Source organism: Elephas maximus, chromosome 17 (genome assembly GCF_024166365.1).
Source record: "Elephas maximus indicus isolate mEleMax1 chromosome 17, mEleMax1 primary haplotype, whole genome shotgun sequence".
Lineage (NCBI taxonomy): Eukaryota > Metazoa > Chordata > Mammalia > Proboscidea > Elephantidae > Elephas > Elephas maximus.
In genome coordinates, this window is record NC_064835.1 from 82,881,252 (window position 1) to 82,903,286 (window position 22,035).

At 40.6% G+C, this 22,035-nt stretch overlaps 1 protein-coding gene across 3 annotated transcripts in view; it reads right to left on the bottom strand.

The window, feature by feature from the left end:
• The window catches only part of TMEM182 (transmembrane protein 182), a 102,574-nt gene that overhangs the window by 26,121 nt on the left and 54,418 nt on the right, over positions 1 to 22,035 (bottom strand). For all 3 annotated transcript variants that reach the window (XM_049856916.1, XM_049856917.1, XM_049856915.1), the window contains one exon: positions 5,962 to 6,099. In XM_049856916.1, the coding sequence (XP_049712873.1) occupies positions 5,962 to 6,099 (138 nt within the window). The remainder of the gene's footprint in view (positions 1 to 5,961; positions 6,100 to 22,035) is intronic.

Consider the following 22,035-nt stretch of genomic DNA (forward strand, 5'->3'; position numbering starts at 1 on the left):
CAATTTTCCTTGATCTTTAAAAGAAAAAGTAAAGCAAAGTACAAATCTCATTTGCTTCTAAGTCAGTATTACCTGCTTAAAAAAAAAAAAAACCAAACCCACTGCCGTCGAGTTGATTCCGACTCATAGTGACCCTATAGTGACCCTATAAGACAGAGTAGAACTGCCCCACAGAGTTTCTAAGGAGCGCCTGGCGGATTTGAACTGCCGACCTCTTGGTTAGCAGCTGTAGCACTTAACCACTATGCCACCAGGGTTTCCGTATTACCTGATAGATATGGGAATTTTAGTGTTCCCTTTGGAGTCCTGGTGGCACAGTGGTTAAGAGTTCAAGCTGCTAACCAAAAGGTCGGTAGTTCAAATCAACCAGCCACCTCTTGTAAACCCTATGGGGCAATTCTACTCTGTCCTACAGAGTCGCTATGAGTTGGAATTGACTCAATGGCAATGGGTTTTGGTTTTGGTTTGTATCCTTATCTTTCCTAAATTAGTTCTTGGAGAGCGTTCATGGCTTTTTTAGAATGTACTGTCCCCAGGACCAGAAAGTAAAGGGGTGAGTCACAGAAGATGTGCTTCAAGTTGTTTGTTCCACATGGACAGAAGATGTACAGGAATTCATCCAACCAGCTCTGCTCATGACCAACAATAGCTTGTGAAACAGCTATCTGGGGCAAGGAGTACAGCCTGTAGTCACGGAATAGGGCAAGACAAACAAGCACATTCAGGAATTGAAACCACAACTTTGCCTCCTCTGTCATGTTCCAAAGAACTAAATGATACTGCAAATGTAACCTTGGCTTCCAGTGATACATCCTAGGCCCCATATTCACCACCCATCTGTCAGTTTGCCATACCATCATGGCTTGCGTGTTGCTATGATGCTGGAAGCTATGCCATCGACATTTCAAATGCCAGGTTTCGGCAGAGCTTCCAGACTAAGGCAGACTAGGAAGAAAAGCCTAGTGATCTACTTCCAAAAATTAGTCCATGAAAATCTTATATATATAGCACAGAATATTGTCCAATATGGTGCTAGAAAATGAACTCTTGTTGGAAGGATCATGAAGGACCGAGCAACAGCTCACTCTGGTATATATGAAGTTGCCATGAGTTGGAGCCAACACAACAGTGATTAATAACAACAAACAACAACAAGGTGTCGAATAAGAAGCCTTTGACTTATAAGACGTCTGTATGCTCCCACCAACCTGATGATCTAATAAGGAGCTTAGTAGAGATTTAGGATCTTTCAGTCTCCTCCACGCTGGTGAGATTCTATGTCTACATTCAATGGAAAAATGTAATCTCAGCTTGTCATTCAGAAAAAGGTGATTTGAACTACAGAATAAAAATGTTTCTACCCTGACATGCTGGTAAAATACCAATTCTAAGTTTTATGGCTTATCACCCAATGCCAGTGTCCAAGAACACCTAGGCCATGCCACTATTCTTTTACATGCACGTCTATGTCTTATTGGTGCACAGCAATTGCTGTATTGGTGCCATTCTGCCCAGGGATTAGGACTATTCAGCTGCATAATAATTTTCTCCATAATACCTAAATTTTTGTTAACACCTTGCCTACCCATTCTATCTCTTCCTGCATCTTTCTTTTTTACATTCACTATCACTGAGGCAGGAAAAGATGAGTGTTAATCCCTAGTAAATTGTATTCTGAGAGTTCTCTCTGAGCCCACAATAAAAAAAAAATTCAGCAGTTGTTAGACATTGTAGATTTGTGTAATAAGACTAATTGAAACATAGGCCTGGTGATGTAAGATGCTGACCATTATTGCACAGGTTGTCCACAGCTGCATATCCTCGGGAAATACAGGGCCTGGCCTGGCTCGTGCGGTATCTGACCAAGTACAAGGAGTGGCAACACAAGCCCTCCAAGCCTTTCTCTGGGCCTGTTGACAAAGCAAGGGGACTATCATGGGCCCCACCCCTTACTCACATCCTACAGCTGTGGCACCAGCCTGCCTCTGTCAGGAGTGGAATGCCCAGTCTTCTTGCTGAGGGCAGAGTTTCTCTATGTGCACATACCCAGCAATGGCAATCTGGAATTTGGCTCTGCCCTTTCCTAAGGTCCTGTGCCGAAATAAGGAGAGAGTGTTCAATTCTGTTCATCGTATTGATAAGGCAGCCACAGCAACCATGAGCCCAAGCAGCATCTAACTTCCCAGCAGGGCACAGTGCATTGACATAGGGCAGGTATGAGAGGCTGCACTAGGTAGCGAATGCTAGGCAGGGACTAAAAAGAAAGAGATTTCAGAATACTTGGCTCATGGAGTGAAATCCCTTCACTTTGAAAATATAAAACCTAACCAAGAAAAGCATTATAAATTGAATTCAGTTTAACTCTGTAAATGACTATATGCATGGTTCTATATTAATTGTGGCACAGGAAAAAATGTGGCTAACTGACAAACCCGGCGTTTACTCCATTTTTCCCTTGTCTTTGCATAGCATACCTTGTAATTTCCATCTTCAAAACTGAAAGGATAATTTGTCTATCAACATTACCTAGGTATGTTAATAATAGACAATTTTAAGATTTTAGAAAGTCTTCTGTCAAGTAGTGGTCAAGTGTAAGGATGACTTATTGACCTTGTATCTGCTTATAAAGATTTTGGTTCATTGTAGAAATTACTACTACACAACAAATTTTAGCTATCCCTGAGAACATTACTTTTTCTGCCTGAACAGAAAAATGAACAGTAATATTTTTTCTCACTCAACATATTATTTCTGTCTGTTCTTGGGAAACAAAAGGCTTTCTACAAACAATACAGAATTGTGCCATGGAAGAAATTAAAGCAAGGTTTGAACGGAAGTAGCCTCACAATCGTCTAGTTTAGTGGCTTTCAGACTGGGTCGTAGAACATCTAAGGCACCTCTGAAATTCCTGGGGGCTTGTACTTGAAGACCTGAGCAAGGAAGTCTTCAGCCCAGGACTCACGTGAGTTCTGGCGCCAGAGTCATTTAAAAAGAAAAAATCCACTAGAAACAGGAATGAGTGCATAGCAAATGCTTTGTCTTCGTACATAGTTTTTGGCCAAAGATAATTCTTTGGATACACTACTTTCTCACACAAATTATAAAATGGGAATGACAAAGAATCTTTTTTCAAGGCATACATCAAGTACTAAACACACTCAAACTTCTCTAACAGAACCAAAACCAGAATCAAAACGTTTCTGAGTCTAAAACAATTGTGTTGCCCATGTTAGTCCTAAAATACCACTATAACATATTTTTGTTATAGACAAACTTAAAAAAAGAAAAAGAAGAAACAAATATTTGCACATCTTAGTATATCGCTTTATGTCTGGAAAGACTACAGGACGTTATGCATCTTAACTAGAACTTTGAACGAAACAAGGGCAGGATGTGGTTTGGGGCAGGGGAATAAAGAAACCATTCGGAAATGGAGGTGCTTACTTGTAAGGGGGTTTGATTTTAGGAATTAGACTAGAAAGACTAAGAATGATGAGATCTAAGTGAAAGAAGCTAGACACAAAAGGCCACATATTGTACGGTTGCATTTACTTGAAATGTCCAAAATAGACAAATCCATAGAGATCAGTGGTTGCCAGGGACTGGGGCAGTGGGGCGGGGCAGATGGATGGGGAATGAGTGTTAATAGGCATGGGTTTCATGGGTTTCTTTGTGGGGTAATGAAAATATTATCGAATTACATAGTGGTGATGTTGGCACACTGTGAAAATACAAAAAAAAACAGCTACACACTTTAAAATGGTAAATTTTATGAGATGTGACTTATACCTCACATATAAAAAAAGTTATTAGAAATTTATGAAATCTAGTGGGCAAAGCCAGGTCCTTGATAAAGGTCCTTAAAAAAACAGTGAAGGAAAGAGTTGAACTAACAGATAAAGGCAGAATGTATTGTTACACAGTGCTTCTCTTCTCAGAGTGGGCTTCTTTGAGCTCTTTGAGCAGAGGCTTTATACCTAAGTATTCTTGTTATTCCCTCTGCAGAATCGAGCACCATGTTATACAAAAGCAGCACTTAAAAGAACTATGGGTTTACTGAGCACTGATAAAGTGATGATAAGCAATGTCATGAGCTGTCTTTGTGAAGATTATAAAGACAATGAAACTATGTGGAAAATGGTTTAGGACAAAATATTAGAATGTTTTCTCGGGAACATCTAGCTCAAATGGCATAATATAGTCTATAAAGAAAATGTTCTACATTCTACTTTGGTGAGTAGCATGTGGGGTCTTAAAAGCTTATGAGCAATCATCGAAGGTACTCCGCTGGTCTCACCCTGTTGGGAGCCAGGGAAAATGAAGAAAACCAAAGGCACAAGGGAAAGATTAATCCAAAGGACTAATGGACCACAACTACCATGGCCTCTACCAGACTGAGCCTGGCACAACTAGATGGTGCCCGGCTACCACCATTGACTGCTCTGACAGGGATCATAATAGAGGGTCCCCGACAGAGCTGGAGAAAAACGTAGAACAAAATTCTAATCCACAAAAAAAGACCAGACTTGCTGGCCTGACAGAAACTGGAGACACCTGGAGAGTACGGCCCCCCAGATACCCTTTTAGCTCAGTGATGAAGTCAATCTGAGGTTCACCCTTCAGCCAAAGATTAGACAGGCCCATAAAACAAAATGAGACTAAAGGGGCAGACCAGCCTGGGGGCAGGAACTAGAAGACAGGAGGAAACAGGAAAGCTGGTAATAGGGAACCCAAGGTCAACATGTTGTGGGGTTGGTAACCAAGGTTGCAACACAATATGTGTACTAATTATTTAATGAGAAGCTAGTTTGTTCTGTAAACCTTCATCTAAGGTATAATAATAATAAAATATTAGTATGTTTTTATACCTTAATTAAAATGACTTAAAAAAAGAAAAGTTGCCATTGAGTCAATTCCAACTCATGGCCACCCCATGTGTTACCAAGCAGAACTGCTCCACAGGGGTTTTCTTGGTTGTTATCTCTACAGAAGCAGGTTGCCAGGTCTTTCTGTCAGGGCACCTCTGGGTGGGTTTAAACCACCAACCTTTAGTTCAGTTTAGTAGTTGAATGCAAACCATTTATGCCACCTGGGAACATTGAAAAAAAAAAAAAAAGGGTACATTATAAAAGATTGGAAGAAAATTAAGCCACAATTTGGAATAAGGTGTTAAGGTAAATTATGTGTTTTCGTACTTGCCTTTTTCTATATTTTCCATAACAGTTACAATCTGATATAACATTTGTAATGTGAAAAAGTTACTGTAGGCAGTATTTCAGGAAGATTGTTTGGTAGCAGAGGGACAAAAGAACATTGAAAGCCACAATGCTAATATCACTGTGTGTCAGGGAACTCTTGAACTGGGGAAGAAATAGAGAAATAGGTCAATTTTTGCAAACCTGAATTTATAGAAAACACACCAAGCACTTGCTGAAAGTTGCTCAATTGTGGTAGACAAAAATCCATAAGAAAGATGACAATAAAAATAAAAAATATAAATCAAGCAAGATTGGATTCCTAAGTGAATGGGAACTATTCCAGGAGAGAAAGTCCTCAAGGCTAAGAACAAGTGAGTGACCGCTGGGGCCAAGATTGATCAGTGAGACCACTAACAAACATGGCAAAAGGACAAAGCTGGTATCTATGTCCATGCAAGCTGCCACCGCTGTTGGCATAGAGATGAAGGGAAGGCTGAGCTATAATGGGAATAAGAGAAACTGTGTTCTCATTCGCATAAGCGGACACAGTGAGCAAAAGTTGCCATGATGGTTAAGGGTGTTAACACATGGGAAGTCCCTAGAAATGTGTCTCACAAATAGCTGGCACTCAAGAAATACCATATATTGTATCAATGTATTACTAGGACATGAAGCAGCCTGGCACCTTGAATTTAGAAATACAAAATGTGAAGAAATAAAGAAGAACCATGGATGGAAACAGTGCCCTTTGCACTGTACATACCTGCAGCAATGTATGAGCCTCCTCCAGCTTTATAAAGAAAATGGCTGGCAAAGGGGGCTGCACAGATGATCAAAAAGCTTGCAGTCACAACGGCGACCACTCCCAGGAGCATCAGCACTGCCCAGAAACCACGGTAAACTGGAGATCCCAGAAAAAAAGGAGAAAAGAAAAACACACTTAGAATGTCAGCACAGCAAACTATCACACAGTAAGTTTCTCTCCACTTCATTTTTCTAATTTCCGTCATAGCACTGATAGGCAGAATCCTAGAACATGGGTCCTGAATCTCTTTAAACAGAGATCTTATCAGATAGCCTTGGAGTCAATGATGTTGACCTACAATCAACTCCTCGTAGTCAATACTTGCACCACACACACGCTGATGTACTTTGGAAGGTCTCCTTTTTTTTCTTCTTCTGACCATATTTTCCATTTCAAAAGTGTGAACACCCAAAGCTCTAGAAAGAGTTATCTTGTGGGTCACATATAGGTGTTTTACACCGCATGTAGAAAGACATGAAGAAAGTATTCAAATTATCTGCAGACACTGCTTATATTTCCTGTTGAGATAACGTTTGCACCACAGTGATATCACCCCAACCCTCTAATGAAAAAATACACCTCCATTTAAATTATGGCTCTCTTGGAAAATAGTCGAAGGCAATAAATACAACAAGCAAAACAAAATATATGTTTGAGAAGATATGAGATTTTATATCAGATATGTTCAAGGCATAATACTTTTTATTAAGATCTGTACTAGGCATGATTCAAAATGAGAAGCTTTAAGACTCTCTTAGTGAAGGACAAGCAGGGCCAGTCAATGGATACAGCTGGTGATAAATGGATTTGGGGCTTGGCTATATGTAGTAATCAAATAAAGAGGAATTCTAACCATCATTTTTGAGCTGGATAATTACCAATCTTTTAAAAAAAAAATTCATCATTTCCCAAAAGGCTAAAACATTAAAATAAATTCTCCTTGTTGGTACAAAAGTGGGGAAGTTAAGTAAAGCATATTAGTCACATCGAATTTTTTATGAAAATATACAAACTTTGTAAGAAAGCAGAGGGATATTTTTCAATTAGCCCACCTGGCAGAGAAGAAATGTATCAATCAACTGCGATCTTAAAGAGAGAAAAAAGTACAGAAAATGAAAATTTGAGGAAAGGAGTCATCGGAGTTAAATGGGAAAGGAGAGCTGGAATTTATGAGTGAATATCTAAAGGCAAAAAAAATAAAAGGTAGGCTAATAATTTTGCAGTGGCTTCCCAGTTTGGTGTGTTGAAAGCATCCTGGGGTTATATTGAGGCCCCAAAGGGAGCAGAGGAGTAAAGAAATGTTGATATCAGCTGTGAGTGTGGGAAGGAAGAGTGGCAAGGTGTGAGCCAAATATTTGCCATCCCTGCCATAACTAAGTTTACTAAATAATTGATGACCCTCACAATTTACATTTCCATTCACTAGGGGTAAAAACATTAATAAGATGCTGTCAAAGGAACAAGAAGCCCAGTCTATCACTTCCTGATCACAACTAAAACTCTGGACAAATATGACAAACAACTACCTGAGGACTCTGAAAAGTAAATAATAGCCAGTGGACTGGAGAGGGCAGACAAACCTTAAAGAAAGATCAATTCAGCCACAAAGAGTTTTCTGTTTATTAGTTTGTTTTTTCTCCCACTGGCTTTACCCTAAAGGCAAGCCAAATTACCCATCACCATAGAGTTGATTCCTACTCATAGAGACCCTATATAGGACAGAGTAGAAACTGTGCTCCACAGAATTTCTGAGGCTATAGTTCTTATGGAAGCAGACTGCCACATCTTTCCCCCGTGGAATGGCTGGTGGGTTTGAACTGCTGACCTTTCAGTTAGCAGCCAAGTGCTTAACCACTGCACCACCAGGGCTTCCTAGGCCATATTAGACACTGGGTTAAAAACAAAAAAAAATCCATTGCTGTTGAGTCAAATGAGTATGAGAAACTGAGTAGAAAGTACAAATAGCAAAAACTCATCATTCTGGCTAGAGATCCAGGAAAGGGGGCCCTGCAAGTCAGAAAGTATGAGAGAAATCCCCCCATTTTTCCTTTATCCTCTTCTAGTCCTGCCTCAAGACCAGCTCCAAGTGCACAACTGCAGTGCCACCCCAATGGTGGCATGAGCACTTAAGATTCTAAAAGATGACCCATCCCTCTGGAGAGAAAAATAAGAAAAAGGGACCCCTGTTGTGCAAAAAGATAGGAAATCACCCCTATATTTTTCCTTTTTCTCTTGACACTTTGCCCAATGGTATACTTGCACAGAACTACACCACAGCACAGAAGGAAAAAAATGCGAGAGAACCCAATATTTCTGGCCAGAGAATTTGAGAAAAGGGGCCCTGGAAGCCAGGTTTGTAGGAGAAATCTCACAGAAGAAAGCGCTGGAGAAGAGAATTTCTAATGCTGCATTTCACCTACACAACTCCCAAGTTTCACATGCACAAAAATACCCAAAGAATTATAGCAAAGATTATGAGAACTGAATTACAATATAAACATCTCCCAAGTACCAGACCAAGCCCTGAGTGGTGCACGCCCCAGGTAGACTCAAATTTTAACAGAACAAAGGACTTTGAAAACACAATTAACACTGAAACCACCAGTCATAGAAGACAAGACAAAATTTACATGTTGATTAGTTGCTATAACAACAATAACAACAAAATATATTATCCAGAGAATGTTAATAGGATGCAGAGTTTGACCACAAAATGTCCAGAATACAATCCAGAATTACTTGATATACAAACCTGGAAAATCTGACGAATTCTCAAGGAAACAGGTAATCACAAGTGCTAAATGAAACATGATCCAGATGTGGGGATTATCAGATACACTTCAAAGTGGTTATTATAACATTCTCTGTGAACTAAAGTGAACACTCTTAAATGAATAAAAAGAAATTATCAGAAGTGAAATGGAGAATAAAATCTTATAATTAAAATTGGATTAACACCTGCAATAAAAAAAAAAAAAACTAATAGATGGGTTCAATAGCATAACTGGAATGAGAGAGGACAGAGTAAATTAACTTGAAGAGAAAGTAATAGAAATTATCCAGTCTGAAGAATAGTAAAAGATTGAAAACAAAAACCAATGGAATGTTGGAGACTTGTGGGGCCATATCAAACGACTTTACATTTATGTCATTGGAGTGCCTAAATCAGATAGCATCAAAGGCAAAAATCAGAGGCAAAAAAGATTAGTGCAGAAAAAAAGGCAAAGAAATAATGCCTGAAATTTTACCAAATTTGGCGAAAGACAAATTTACAGATACAAGAAATTCGGTGAACTCCAAACAGGATAAATTCAAAGAAATCAGCACAGACACATAATAATCAAACCAAAAATCAAAATCAAAGAAAAAGTCTTCAAAGTAGCCAAAGGAAAAGTGACATTATATCTAGGGGAACAACAATTTGAAAGACTACAAATTTGACATCAGAAATGATGGGGACCAGAGGACAGTGGAACAACATCTTTAAAATGACAAAAGGAAAGACTTATTAACTTAAAATTCTATACCTTTCAGGAATGAAGGTGAAATAAAGCCATCAGAGAAGAAGGAAACAGAGAAAATGTAACCAGCAGACCACTCTATAAGAAATGCTAAAGGAAGTTCTTCAGGCTGATGGGAAATGACACCATAGTATCCTTGAAACTTCCAGGAATGAAGAAAAAGAAATGCTAAATATCTGGGTAAATATAATAGACTGTTTTCATATTCTTAATTTCTTTAACAAATATTTGCCTATAAAAATTGAAATAAAAAATATTGTCAGTATAATATAGTAGAAAAATACAGGTTTTGGAATCAGAAAGACCTGAGTATTTACCACTCACTTGCTGTGCGTACTTAGACCAGTTTATCTACACTTCCTAAATTTCTATCTCTTCTTCTGTAAAATAGAAATGCTTGTGTTCATCTTTAAAGTTGTTGGAAGAATTATTAATAATATCTGTAAAGTGACCAACGAATAGCATTTATTTTAGGTTGCTTATTGTCATTATTACAGAAATCATATTAACAATACATACCAGCTGGTACAGGTAGTCCTTGATGACTCTGTCACAGTCAGTTTTGGTGTAAGGTGAATACCTCATTTTTTTTTTTTACTTTTCATTATTATTGCCTTTTATTATCAGTATCTTTATAAATTTGGTCTTTATTTGTCTTTGGGAGTTAGAAACATTACATATAAACTTACAGATATATCTTAATACATACATGCATACATAAATCATAAAAATATACTTCGATGATGAAGAAAAGCTGGATGACGCTGGCATTTTGTCAGCTGCAGTAATAACTCCACTTGTAGAAGGTTCTGGATTATTCCTGGGAACAGGGATAGCATTTCTAGCCAGAAAACTAGAGTTGTCTGTATGGTCCTTTTCTTCTTGCCTTCATATACTTCGAGGTAACATTTCACTGCTTCCCAAATCTGCCTAACAACTTTAGCAAGGTGATCAGCATTTTCCATATCTCCTGCATGCATTTTCCTGTAACTGCCTCCCAGGAGGATGCAATGTTCCAGATACACCAAAGAATATTATGATTCTTCCAGAAATCACACGATGCCATGTGCTGCAATACTGTATGTAGGAGATATTACTAACAATAAGATGTACAAAAAAAAAAAAGGACGGTAGTAAGCGTGGTTCCTCATAACTCAAATATGTTGTAAACCAGTGACTGCCTGTATTATCTTCAGTAATATGAAAGTGGGTTATTTCTATCAGAGAGCCTTGAACACTGCTTTTATGTACTATTGAGGTTGGGAAATCCCTTTAGATTATTGCTTATGGTCAATCTTATGGGACAGATTACCGAACAAATAAGGTATACACAGGCTTACTTGTGCTTACTTACTAATCTGTAGTGCAGGATTTCACAAGATGAAGTGAAACCCATGTGAAATTGTACACTATAGATTAATAAGTAAACACAAGTAAGCCCGTGCGTACCTTGCTTAATGTAAACTGTGTGTACCTTGCACCCTGCTCATGATGCAAGCAAAAATTTATGTTTGGGCAAAGAAGACTGCCAACATGGAAACTTCCAGAAAGGTCCCATATTGCCTTTCACAGGAAATTTCCCTATCAATTAACTTTCTAAGAGGGCACTGCCAAGTTTTCAACCATGTGACTGCACTCTTAAAATAACCAAAATACGGATGAACTGGGGCAAACACCTGACACAGAGACAGCCTGCGGTATCTCTGGTGATCTCTGACCCATGCCTTATGAGCTACAGTTTGAAAAGAGGAGCTGAGCTACTCAGTCAAGTGAAAGCAGCAGAGTTGCAACTGAGAGAAAGTATTGGTAGCTGAGTCCAGAGAGTGATGGTAAATTATAATCATACGCAAGGGCGCAGAAATTATGAATCGTGAGCACAGAGACAGCAGAAAAAGCAGGACGATTCTCTACCCAGAGGGAACGGTGGAACTCTAAGAGAGAGAGATCAGGTGGTAGGGAAGAGGAAGAAAGAGAGCAAGACAAAAGTGGGGGATAAATGGTCCCCTGACAACTGCTAGTTTCTGTCCTAGTTGAGGTTATAATAAATCGCCTTTCGAATGATCTAGAAAAAAGCCTGACTTTGTATTCTGAATCTCTGTAAAAGGCAGGAATAATATATTGGTATTTGAGGGAAGGAAGGACACTGTCTCCCTGGAGAAATGACCACACAGAAATGCCCCCCAAGTCAGACTCTCTATGTAGTCACTGTGTGCTTTACTTTTCTGCCTATGCTTCTAACATTCAAAAGGGCATAACTCCAAGGTATTTCAAATTGTCTTCCAACTTCTTGCTCTTTCTTAGCTGATTGTATAAGCTATTTTTCATACGTACCACACTTTGATTCCAGAGCTAAAATGGTCAGTCATGGTGAAGAACTGCCTTGCGGAATTGAGTAAAGTTTTTTCACTGCATAAAGGAAAACTGAGGCAATCGGAGAGCCTTCAACATGAAGTGAATTAAGTGCCATGTGTTCTGGGAGGCCAGCGTGGTGTTCAGGCTCCTCTGATTACTAATTATGTGACTTTAATAACCAAAACCAAACCAAACCCAGTGCCGTCGAGTCGATTCCGGCTCATAGCGACTCTATGTGACAGTAATAGGCCTCTGTTTTCTAACATGGAAAATAATATCCTTCACATATTAAGATAATATAGGAAAAGTGGTGGCATTCAGTAAGCACTCAAATATATCTGTTATTACTATTGTTAATTATTATACCTTGTAATAAAATGCTCTTGTCAGTCACCATGCAGCTGACACTTAAAAGACAGCTTCTAATCTCACGGATTTAAGATGGGGCAGGCTGTGATAATAACAATAATATTATATATATGGAACAATGGTGGCACAGTGGCTAAAGCACTCAGGTGTGAACCAAAATTTTGGTGCTAACCCACCAGTCACTCCGCAGCACAAAGATGTGGCAGTCTGCTTCCATAAATGATTACAGCCTTGGGAACCCTATGGACAGTTCCATCTGTCTTATAGGGTTGCTATGAGTCAGGACGGATTCAATGGCAGTGGGTTTGGCTCAGTTTATATATATATATATATCTTTAAATTTTTAGAGGGAAGATGTTTTTGTTTGGTGAGTGATTTGTATTGTCTAAGACTCAGAATTTGAATGTACCTCGCAGGAAATTTTGTTTGATTCCTTATGCTTTATACAAGACCATACAAACTGCAAAACTTTGTCTTTGCAGACCTGGACTGTGCTTGGTGAAAATACTTCTAAAAAATGCAATTGTATGGTTAAATGTAATTCACCATTGAACTTAAAACTGAATTTCTGTTAGTTCTTATTAGAACACAAAACAAGATTTACAACATAAAAAGGTTTACATGTAATCTGTATCATCACTATTTACAGCAATTAAAGGAAACTTCATCTGAATTGGTGAAAGGTCACAATTAAAGATGATTTTCAAAGAAATGAAGTTGTGTTAACCCAAAACAATCCAGTGCCGTCGGGTCGATTCCAACTCATAGCGACCCTATAGGACAAAGTAGAGTGTTAATTCTAAATAAATCAGTGAAGTGACCTGACAAAGTGTTCCTTGGCCAGGTGTTATAATGAGGAGTGATGACTAGTAATTAGTGTAACAACAGATGTTATTTAAATGGTTCTTTTTTTTTTTCTAGACTGCTCAATTTACTTCCCTAAGCAGGTTAAACTTTTACACTTAGAGTATTAGTTTCACTACCAATTTACTCAGCAAACTTCCTTCCTAAAGCTCAAGAATGAAAATCAGCAGCCCAAAATGTGCTGAAATATTATACCAACATATTCTGTATATCACTTCGTATTTTAATAATATTTTAACTTATATACAGCATTTCCCATTTTTCATTCGAGGAGTATGCTGCTGTTTAGAGACGAAAGACATATTAAGCCACTAGAGATTATCTGGTGTGTTCAATAAGGGTGGATGTGAAATGCAAAACTATTTTCATGATATCTCGATTTTGTTCATAAAAAAAAAAACCCAGTGCCATCGAAGCACATAGTATAAAGACTACCAATAAAAAAAAAAAATAGCTTCACAAATTCAAACATCAGAGGAACTCATATCTTGGGTACGCCTGAGAGGTCAAATACCAAAGTGCAAGAAATCTGAAGTTTAGGGAGACTTCTATCAGGAATCCTGCAGGAATGAAACACAAAAATCATCTAAAACTGCAAGACAGGGAAGGTCACGAAATGAAGTGGATTATTAACTACACACATTAATATTTGTGTATGTACGAGCATGTGTGTGTGTGAGTATGTGTGAGCAGGTTGGCACAGATGGGAAGCTGATGACAGAATGGACATCTGTTCTAAAGTCCATCTAAAGGGTTAGAAAAATAAAAGCCTACAATATTTCTTTTTCCTACAGGAATATAGTAAAAATGCACTAAAACCTCATTAATTTAGACAATAGGCAAAAGCAACCTGAAGTTTTAGCCATGGATTGCTTTAGAATAAGTTCTATTTCAAGTTGTTCCCATCCATCTAATAACTCAAATTGATGTCTCATAAAGGACCTCTGTGTGCTGCAAATAATCCGAGAAGCTGGACTATGTGAAGAAGACTGGGGCATCAGGATTGGAGGAAGACTCATTAACAACCTGTGTTATGCAAATAACCCAACCTTGCTTGCTGAAAACGAAGAGGACTTGAAGCATTTACTGATGAAGATTAAAGACTACAGCCTTCAGTATGGATTGCACCTTAACATAAAGAAAACAAAAATCCTCACAACTGGACCAATGAGCAACATCATGATAAACGAAGAAAAGATTGAGGTTGTCAAGGATTTCATTTTACTTGGACCCACAATCAACACCCATGGAAGCAGCTGTCAAGAAATCAAATGACATATTCCATTGGACAAATCTGCTGCAAAAGACCTCTTTAAAGTGTTAAAAAGCAAAGATGTCACTTGAAAGACTAAGGTGTGCTTCGCCCAAGCCATGGTATTTTCAATCACTTCATAAGCATGCAAAAGCTGGACAATGAATAAGGAAGACCGAAGAATTGATGCATTTGAATTATAGTGCTACCAAAGAATACTGACTATACTATGGACTACCAGAAGAATGAACAAATCTGTCTTGGAAGCAGTACAGCCAGGTGCTCCTTAGAAGTGAGGACAGCAAGACTTCGTCTCACATACTTTGGACATGTTATCAGCAGAGACTAGTCCCTGGAGAAGGACATCACATTTGAAAGTAGAGGGTCAGTGAAAAAGAGGAAGACCCTCAACGAGATGGATTGACACAGTGGCTGCAACAATGGACTCAAACATAGCAACGACTGTGAGGATGGCGCAGGACCGGGCAGTGATTTGTTCTGCTGCGCATAGGGTCGCTATGTGTTGGAACTGACTCCATGACACCTAACAACAACAGTAACAACAAAGGATCTCTAAGAGCAGTCCTTCCAGACTTGCTTGGCAAATGAGCATGTTGCTAATAACCAGAAGCCGCTTAATTTAATGCACATATAACAAGGACCCGCTATATGCAAAGGACCCAAAATCATGAGAGTAAGACATAATCCTTGTCCCCATGAGTGTAGTCCAGTGAGAAGGAGGCTTATAAGCAAGTAATCTGAATATGTAATAAGTGCTCTAACAGAGAGAGGTGCAGAGTACTGTGGAAGCTTAACAGACTATTGCACAGAGAAGCCACTCTTTCAGGGCTGAGCAGTGGTAAGAAAAGCTTTACTGGGCTGATTTATTTTTGAGGTGGGCCTTACTGTTTGTACAAGGTTTTATTAGGCAGAAGCAGGGGGAAGGCCATTCCAGTGAGACTGGGAAAGGATAGAGGCATAGGAAGCAGCTCCATGTGGCTGTTGCCCACGTGGATGAAGAAAACGGAAAATGAGGAAAGGTATTTGAGGCTTCATATGTCATTCCAGGAGTCCCTAAGTGGTGCAGTTAATGTGCTTTGCTGCTAACCAAAAGGTTGGAGGGTCAAGTCCACCCAGAGGCACCTCAAAAGAAAGGCCTGGCAATCCACTTCCAAAAAATCAGCCACTAACAACCCTATGGAAGGCAGTTCTATTCTGACACACATGGGGTCACCGTGAGTCAGAATCAACTTAACGGCAACCAGTACTGCTAGGCCATTCCAAAGGGCTTCGTCTCACCGGTGCTAGGAAGCCGCTGAAGACCGTCACTCAGGGGTGACAGACCAATCTGTATCAGAGTATCACACTTTCAACCGCGCAGAGAATGAACTGGCAGGGAAAAGCGTAGAACTAGAAAAACTACTGTTGATGTCTGCTGTCGAGTCAACTCCGACTCATGCGGACGCTATATGACAAAGCGGATCTGCCACATAAGATTTCCTAGATGGCAATCTTTCCAGGAGCAGATCGCCAGGTGTCTCTCCCAGGGAGGTGCGGGGTGGGTTTAAACTGCCAGCCTCAGTGTATTTCCAGCTGAGCTGCTTTATCGATGTTTCAGAGATCTCTGCCCATTCTTTTCTGGTCAGTTTACAACGACAGGCAGTGAGGTTTGGGATCTGAAGCTACCATAAAGAAATAAATCTCTCTTTTAAAAATGGCTTATACACAGGTAAAAAAATTTCTTTCAGTAGGTCTGGTCCAATGATAAACAGGATAGATTTGACTACCACTAAAAATAGCATTAACCTTCCCACATCCCTCTCTCAGCATTTCATTCTTTTCATAAAACCCACTAATGGGCTTCAGTTTGGAGTCCACTTCTTATGAAGTGTTACTCTGGAAGTGAGGCAAATGTGGGCTCGAATCCTAGCTTGGAGAAGTTAATAACTCACCTTCCTGGGACTCAGTTCCAGCAGCCGAGCGCTTAACCACTGTGCCACCAGGGCTCCACCAGGAAAACTACTTAGGTCGTCATTTTAACAACCTAAGTGAAGGCTAACGCTGGCCTCGCCTAAAGCTAGGGTGAAGAAGTTCCAGTAAGTTAGGTATGGGTTTTCATTTACATGCCAGAAGCTGTTCGTTCTCTTAAGATATTAACAAATCTCTTGATTTCATGTAAAATTAATTTATACAACAATTATAAGCAGAGGATAAAGGAAACAGTCAACTCAAATGATCACAATTCCAAATTAGCAGAGTGTTTCAATGAATTATTCTGTCATACATATAAGGAAGTCAATATTTTATTTGCAGTTTAGTTTAAAGATAAACTTAAGTGTTACTCATTTTTCAAAACTCGCTATACTGATTCAGACACCTCACAACGCTAGCTCATAAAGCCAGTCCTCTGTTTCCACACATCCCCAAGCACACACAGTGTGAAGTGCTACAAAACGTTCTAGCTGAAGCCAAAACAAAACGTGCCACCCTCACCAGCAAATGAGTGCCTCCGGCATATGGGCATATGTCGCCTTAGCTTTAGGCAAGCCGTTTCTGCTACACAGGCCAGCAAGCCTGTCCTTCATCCCCACTTACTGCATGTCTGGGCAGTGTCGGGCAGGGCTAAAAATAGTCTCGGCTGCAGCCCGGCAGAAGGACAAGCTGTACAGTAGTATGTCAGCGTCTGGACTCCACAAGTGTTGATATGCCAAGCCACGCTAAGTGCTCAGCATGGTCCATGGCCCACTGACTTTTTCAGGACAAAAAGAACCCCAAGAGACTGGCTGGTGTTCAGTTATCCCCGTACTAGAAACACTGGCCAGCAGAGGCGGGCTCACAGTAAGATAGGTATGCACAGGCTTAACTGTGTTTATTTACTAATCTGCGGTGCACAATTTCACCTGGGATTCACATCTTTGAAGTGGTGAAATTGTGTGCCACAGATTAATATGTGAGCACGAGGAAGCCCGTGTATACCTTGCTTATTTGGGTAACCCGTCCCTGCTGGCCAGTGAAGGAACAACCGAGAAGGCAGAAGGGCCTTGGGCAGGAGAAGCAGGGGCGGCGCCCTTCCACTGTCACCTTGGGAATATCCCTGAAGCACTGGAACCATAAACTTCTTCCCAGGGAGTAGAGAGCTCCCGGATTTGGGCGTACAGCCATGTTTATTATCTCATTTGCTTCTCCTAACAACCTTATTAGGAGGGCAGGAGAGGAGCTTCCTTAGTGTGGGGAAGAGTGGCTTCTCGGTAGTAGCGTAACTGCTGGTGGTATCTGTAGTAGTAGGAGGAATAGTAGAATACCATTCAGTAGCAGCAGCACTTAGCATCCTCAAGGTGCAGAGACCTTTTGCATCGAGTCAATTCTGACTCATAACTCTCTCAAGCGTTAGGTAATTTGTACAAAGGCATTTATTGCCTAATCAAGAGGACCGGGTGAGCACCCAGAGCCTATCCTCCAACCCCAGTGCCTTTCCCTGACCCCAGCTGCCTCAGAGCCGGTCTGGATCAGTGGCTCCCATCCCTGCCTGCGCATTAGAGCCACTTGGCTCTAACATAAATTAACGTAATCCCCATCCCCCAAGTTCCAAACCAGGTCGATGGGATGAGAATCTCTGGAAAGCCTTGGGTGCAGGCACCAATATTTTTATAAGCCGCCTACCAAACCCATTGCCATCGAGTCAATTCCGACTCTTAGCGGCTCTATGGGACAGAGTAGAACTGCCCCATGAGGTTTCCAAGGAGCGGCCGGTGGATTCAAACTGCCAGCGATTTGGCTAGCAGCCAAGCTCTTAGCCACTGCATAAGCCTCCTAGGAGACTGTAACGCGCAGCCAATTTGAGAGCCACCGGACTCTCAGGCCTTTCAAGAGCTGCTACTTTTATTAAGAATTACTACCCACCACACAGCAGTGAAGCCTTTTATGCACAGTCTTTCCTATGTTATCACAATGAGCCCTATCATATGTCTTACAGATGAGGGAACTGAGGTTCAGAGAGGTTAAGCAATGTTCTAAAAACTAAACGGCCAGGAAATGACAAGGTCAAGATTTGAACTCAGGTCTGTCATAAGTCTCAGCTACCATTACTCTCTATGTTTTTTTTTTGTTTATTTGTTTCAAATAAATTGACACTCACCCAATCCTTCTACCCTCAGACGCCCCCCTCTGGCTCCTCCAGTGGCGAATCTATGGTATTGCACCAGTCCTAGGCTCCTGGCACCACTGAAGTTTCTATTAACCTGGTATAGCCCAGGGGCCCTGGTGGTGCAGTGGTTAAGTGTTTGGCTGCTAACGAAAAGGCTGGCAGTTTGAATCCAACAGGCGCTCCTTGGAAACCCTACAGGGCAGTTCTACTATGTCCTATAGAGTCACTATGAATCGGAATTGACTCGACTGCAATGTTTTTTTTTTTTTTTGATATAGCCCAAAGTCTTTCCTCAAGCACTGTAATGTGTTAATTAAAATATTAATGAGGTTGACGTGTATTTTTGAGCTGATATGATGGTAGAGTTATCCAAAGGAGAGGTGTCAGATGTTTGGACAGGACGCAACTTCAGTGCTTGCCGTAGGCACCATTTTCGGTAGATAGACCACTGGCTGCACAGGGTTAATAGAAAGTGCTCAGTGGCACCATGCACCCAGGGCCAGTGCAATACCTGCCATACCTGAGTTACACCTCTGCCCACCTTGCCCTCCTGAAATGCTGAAATTATAGGAAAGTGTTCTGGGGTTTCGCTATTATCATGCCTTTAGGCAGGAAGTGTGGAGCCCATAAACCCATAGATTCAGGAGTGAGAACACCTCTTACCAGCTGTGTGACCTTGGGCAAGTAACTCAGCAAGTAACTCTGTGCTTCAGCGTCCATCTCTAAAATGTGATAATATTGGTATGTATTTTACAGGGCTGTTGGGACGATTGAAAGAGTTAATGCAGGCAAGAGCTAAGCAGCTTATCTGGCCTGAGTGCACACTGTTCTCACAATATTCCAGTAACTGAATTATCTCTCTGTAGAGTCATTATGTTTTTACATATCCATTGCCACCCTTGACTGTGAGCTCTTCAGGACAAAGACTCTGTCTTAAGCATCTTTCTCACCCCGTTGTTGTTGTTAGTTACCATTGAGTCGGCCCCCGACTCATGGTGACCCCACACACAAGAGTATGAAACGCTGCCCTGTCCTGCCCCATGCCCATGATTGACTGTGGATCATGCCATTGTGATCCATGGGGTTTTCACTGGCTGGTTTGGGGAATTAGTTCAGCAGGCCTTTCTTCTTTGTCCATCTTAGTTGGAAAGCTGTAGAGAAACTCATTCAGCATCATAGCAACACACAAGCCTCCACTGACAGGCGGTGGTTGCACATGAGGTGTGTTGGTCTGGAATCAGCCTACGTGGCCCTAGCAGGAGCTTCATGCTGGGCATGTAATAGATCTCAATAAAATAATAATGAGTATATAATCAATAATTCATCACTCAATCTCCACTGAAATGTTAAGACATGCAGTCAAGCTTAGTGGATAGTCAATGAATGAAGTTAACTCATTCAAAACGAAAATGAATCCGTGGTCTTGACTGATTTACCAATGGTCAGAGAGTATCACCTAAGTCCCTTCTAGAGAGCAACAGACACTTGAAAAGAAAGAGTCGAGAAGTCAAGTCATCAGACGTTAATACCCAGGACCATGTAATAGTTCTTTCTATATCAAACCAAAAGCTAAACCCATTGCCACTGAGTCGATTCTGACTCATAGCGACCCACTATAAGTCCTATACTCCTGAATATTCAGCCCATAAAAATGAATCGAGACATTCGGGAATTTCTATAATTTTTCCTGCCCAACTCTAAAAGTGCCAGAAGAGAGACAAACTTTCCCATTCATCAACTCCTTTTCTTTAAAATATCATCGACACCTAAGAATACTTGCTATTCTTTATATTAACCCATTAAAGGAGCAGTTCAAGACCACTTTATTTGTACACTTTTTTTTTAACATTAAATTTAAAAGCATTTGTCCAAACTTCTCATATAGCCCTGTTTCCATCGAGTTGATTCCGACTTACAGCGAACCTATGCGATGGAGTAGAACTTCCCCACAGGGTTTCCAAGGCAAGGCTGGTGGATTTGAACTGCTGACCTTTCACTTAGCAGCCAAGCTCTTAACCACTTTGCCACCATGGCTCCAGAGCTCTCATATAGACAACAGAAAATAATTATACCAAAGGCTTACTTAGAGTTGGGTGTACTGTAGTACCCTTGAATCTTCATTTTCATATCTTTCAGGTGATTTACCACTACAAATCTCCACACATCCTAGAAATCAGAATTCTTCCAGGAATTTTATAGTCTTTTATTACATTGCTATGATAGATCTTGGAAGAAGTAGAGCCAGAATGCTCATTAGAAGTGAGGGTGGCGAGACTTCATCTCTCATACTTTGGACATATTATCAGGAGGGACCAGTCCCTGGAGAAGGGCATCATGCTCGGTAGAACAGCGTATTAGCGAAAAAGAGGAAGACCCGCAACAGTGGCTGCAACAATGGGCTCAAGCATAATAATGATTGTGAGGATGGCGCAGGACCAGTCAGTGTTTCATTTTCCTGACAGAACTGACTCGACAGCACCTAACAACAGCCACATGATACATCCAGGAAACTTCTCCTTAGGAATATGACTCAAAAGTAGTTTCTACCATTTCTACATCAGAAAAGTTAGTGCAGAAATTCCATAGGACCAAAATTATTTAGTATTTCTCCCTCTATTTTTATAAGACACCCAACAGAAGAAGTGATAAACAACTCAATTTAATTCCACTCCTGCACTCATCCACACCCAAACATTGATGGAAAATAACCTTATATCTGACAACACTGTGCTGCAGAAGCCGCTACTGGTGATCCCGCATGAAAAGGGAGCAGTCTGTGCCACCAGGCAGTCTAACGGGAGGAAACTCCACACCCACCTACCTTGAAGCTATGCCAAGTCCACAGACAGAGCTCTACAGGCATGTACGCAAGGATCAAGGAGGGTACTTGGCCCAAGCTGAGCATATTGCCAAAGGCTTTTGGAAGAAAGCGAGTCTTAAAGGGGAGAGCAGGAAATGCTTGGAAGTGAACCCAGCAGAACGGACAGCATAACCAAAGGAGTCAGAGGAGGAGAGTGCAGCAGTGTCTGCAAGAAGCTAGGGGTAAGGGACCCAGAAGAGTAAAAGCTCTGGTGTTAGGGCGGAGGCTGGGGGAAAAGCAGGAGTGGGATCCCAGTGGTTCCTGTAGGACGTGGTGGTTTTCAGTGTTACATTAGGGTCCAAGTCATACGACGTTTCCTACAAATGATATGAAAGACCCCTGGTTATCTTATATTAAAATTGACTTTTTGTCCACAGGGAGGTTCAATCTATCAGTAATGAAAATAACTGAGGAAAAGTTTATTTCAAATGAGAACAACAGACAAAGAGAAAGGCAGACAGACACACACTTGTTTTTCTTCCTTACAAAATTTTGTGTGTTCATGACTTCTTTTTTTTTTAACCTTAAGGCATAAAGGACTATGAGATGAAGACACCAAAACAGCTGTTGGGGAAACCAGCTTGCCTTAGGGAAAAAATGAAATGGGCCAAGAGGCCTTATCAGGGAATTAGAATAAAGAAGAAAGGGAACAAAAATGTTTCTAGGAAGG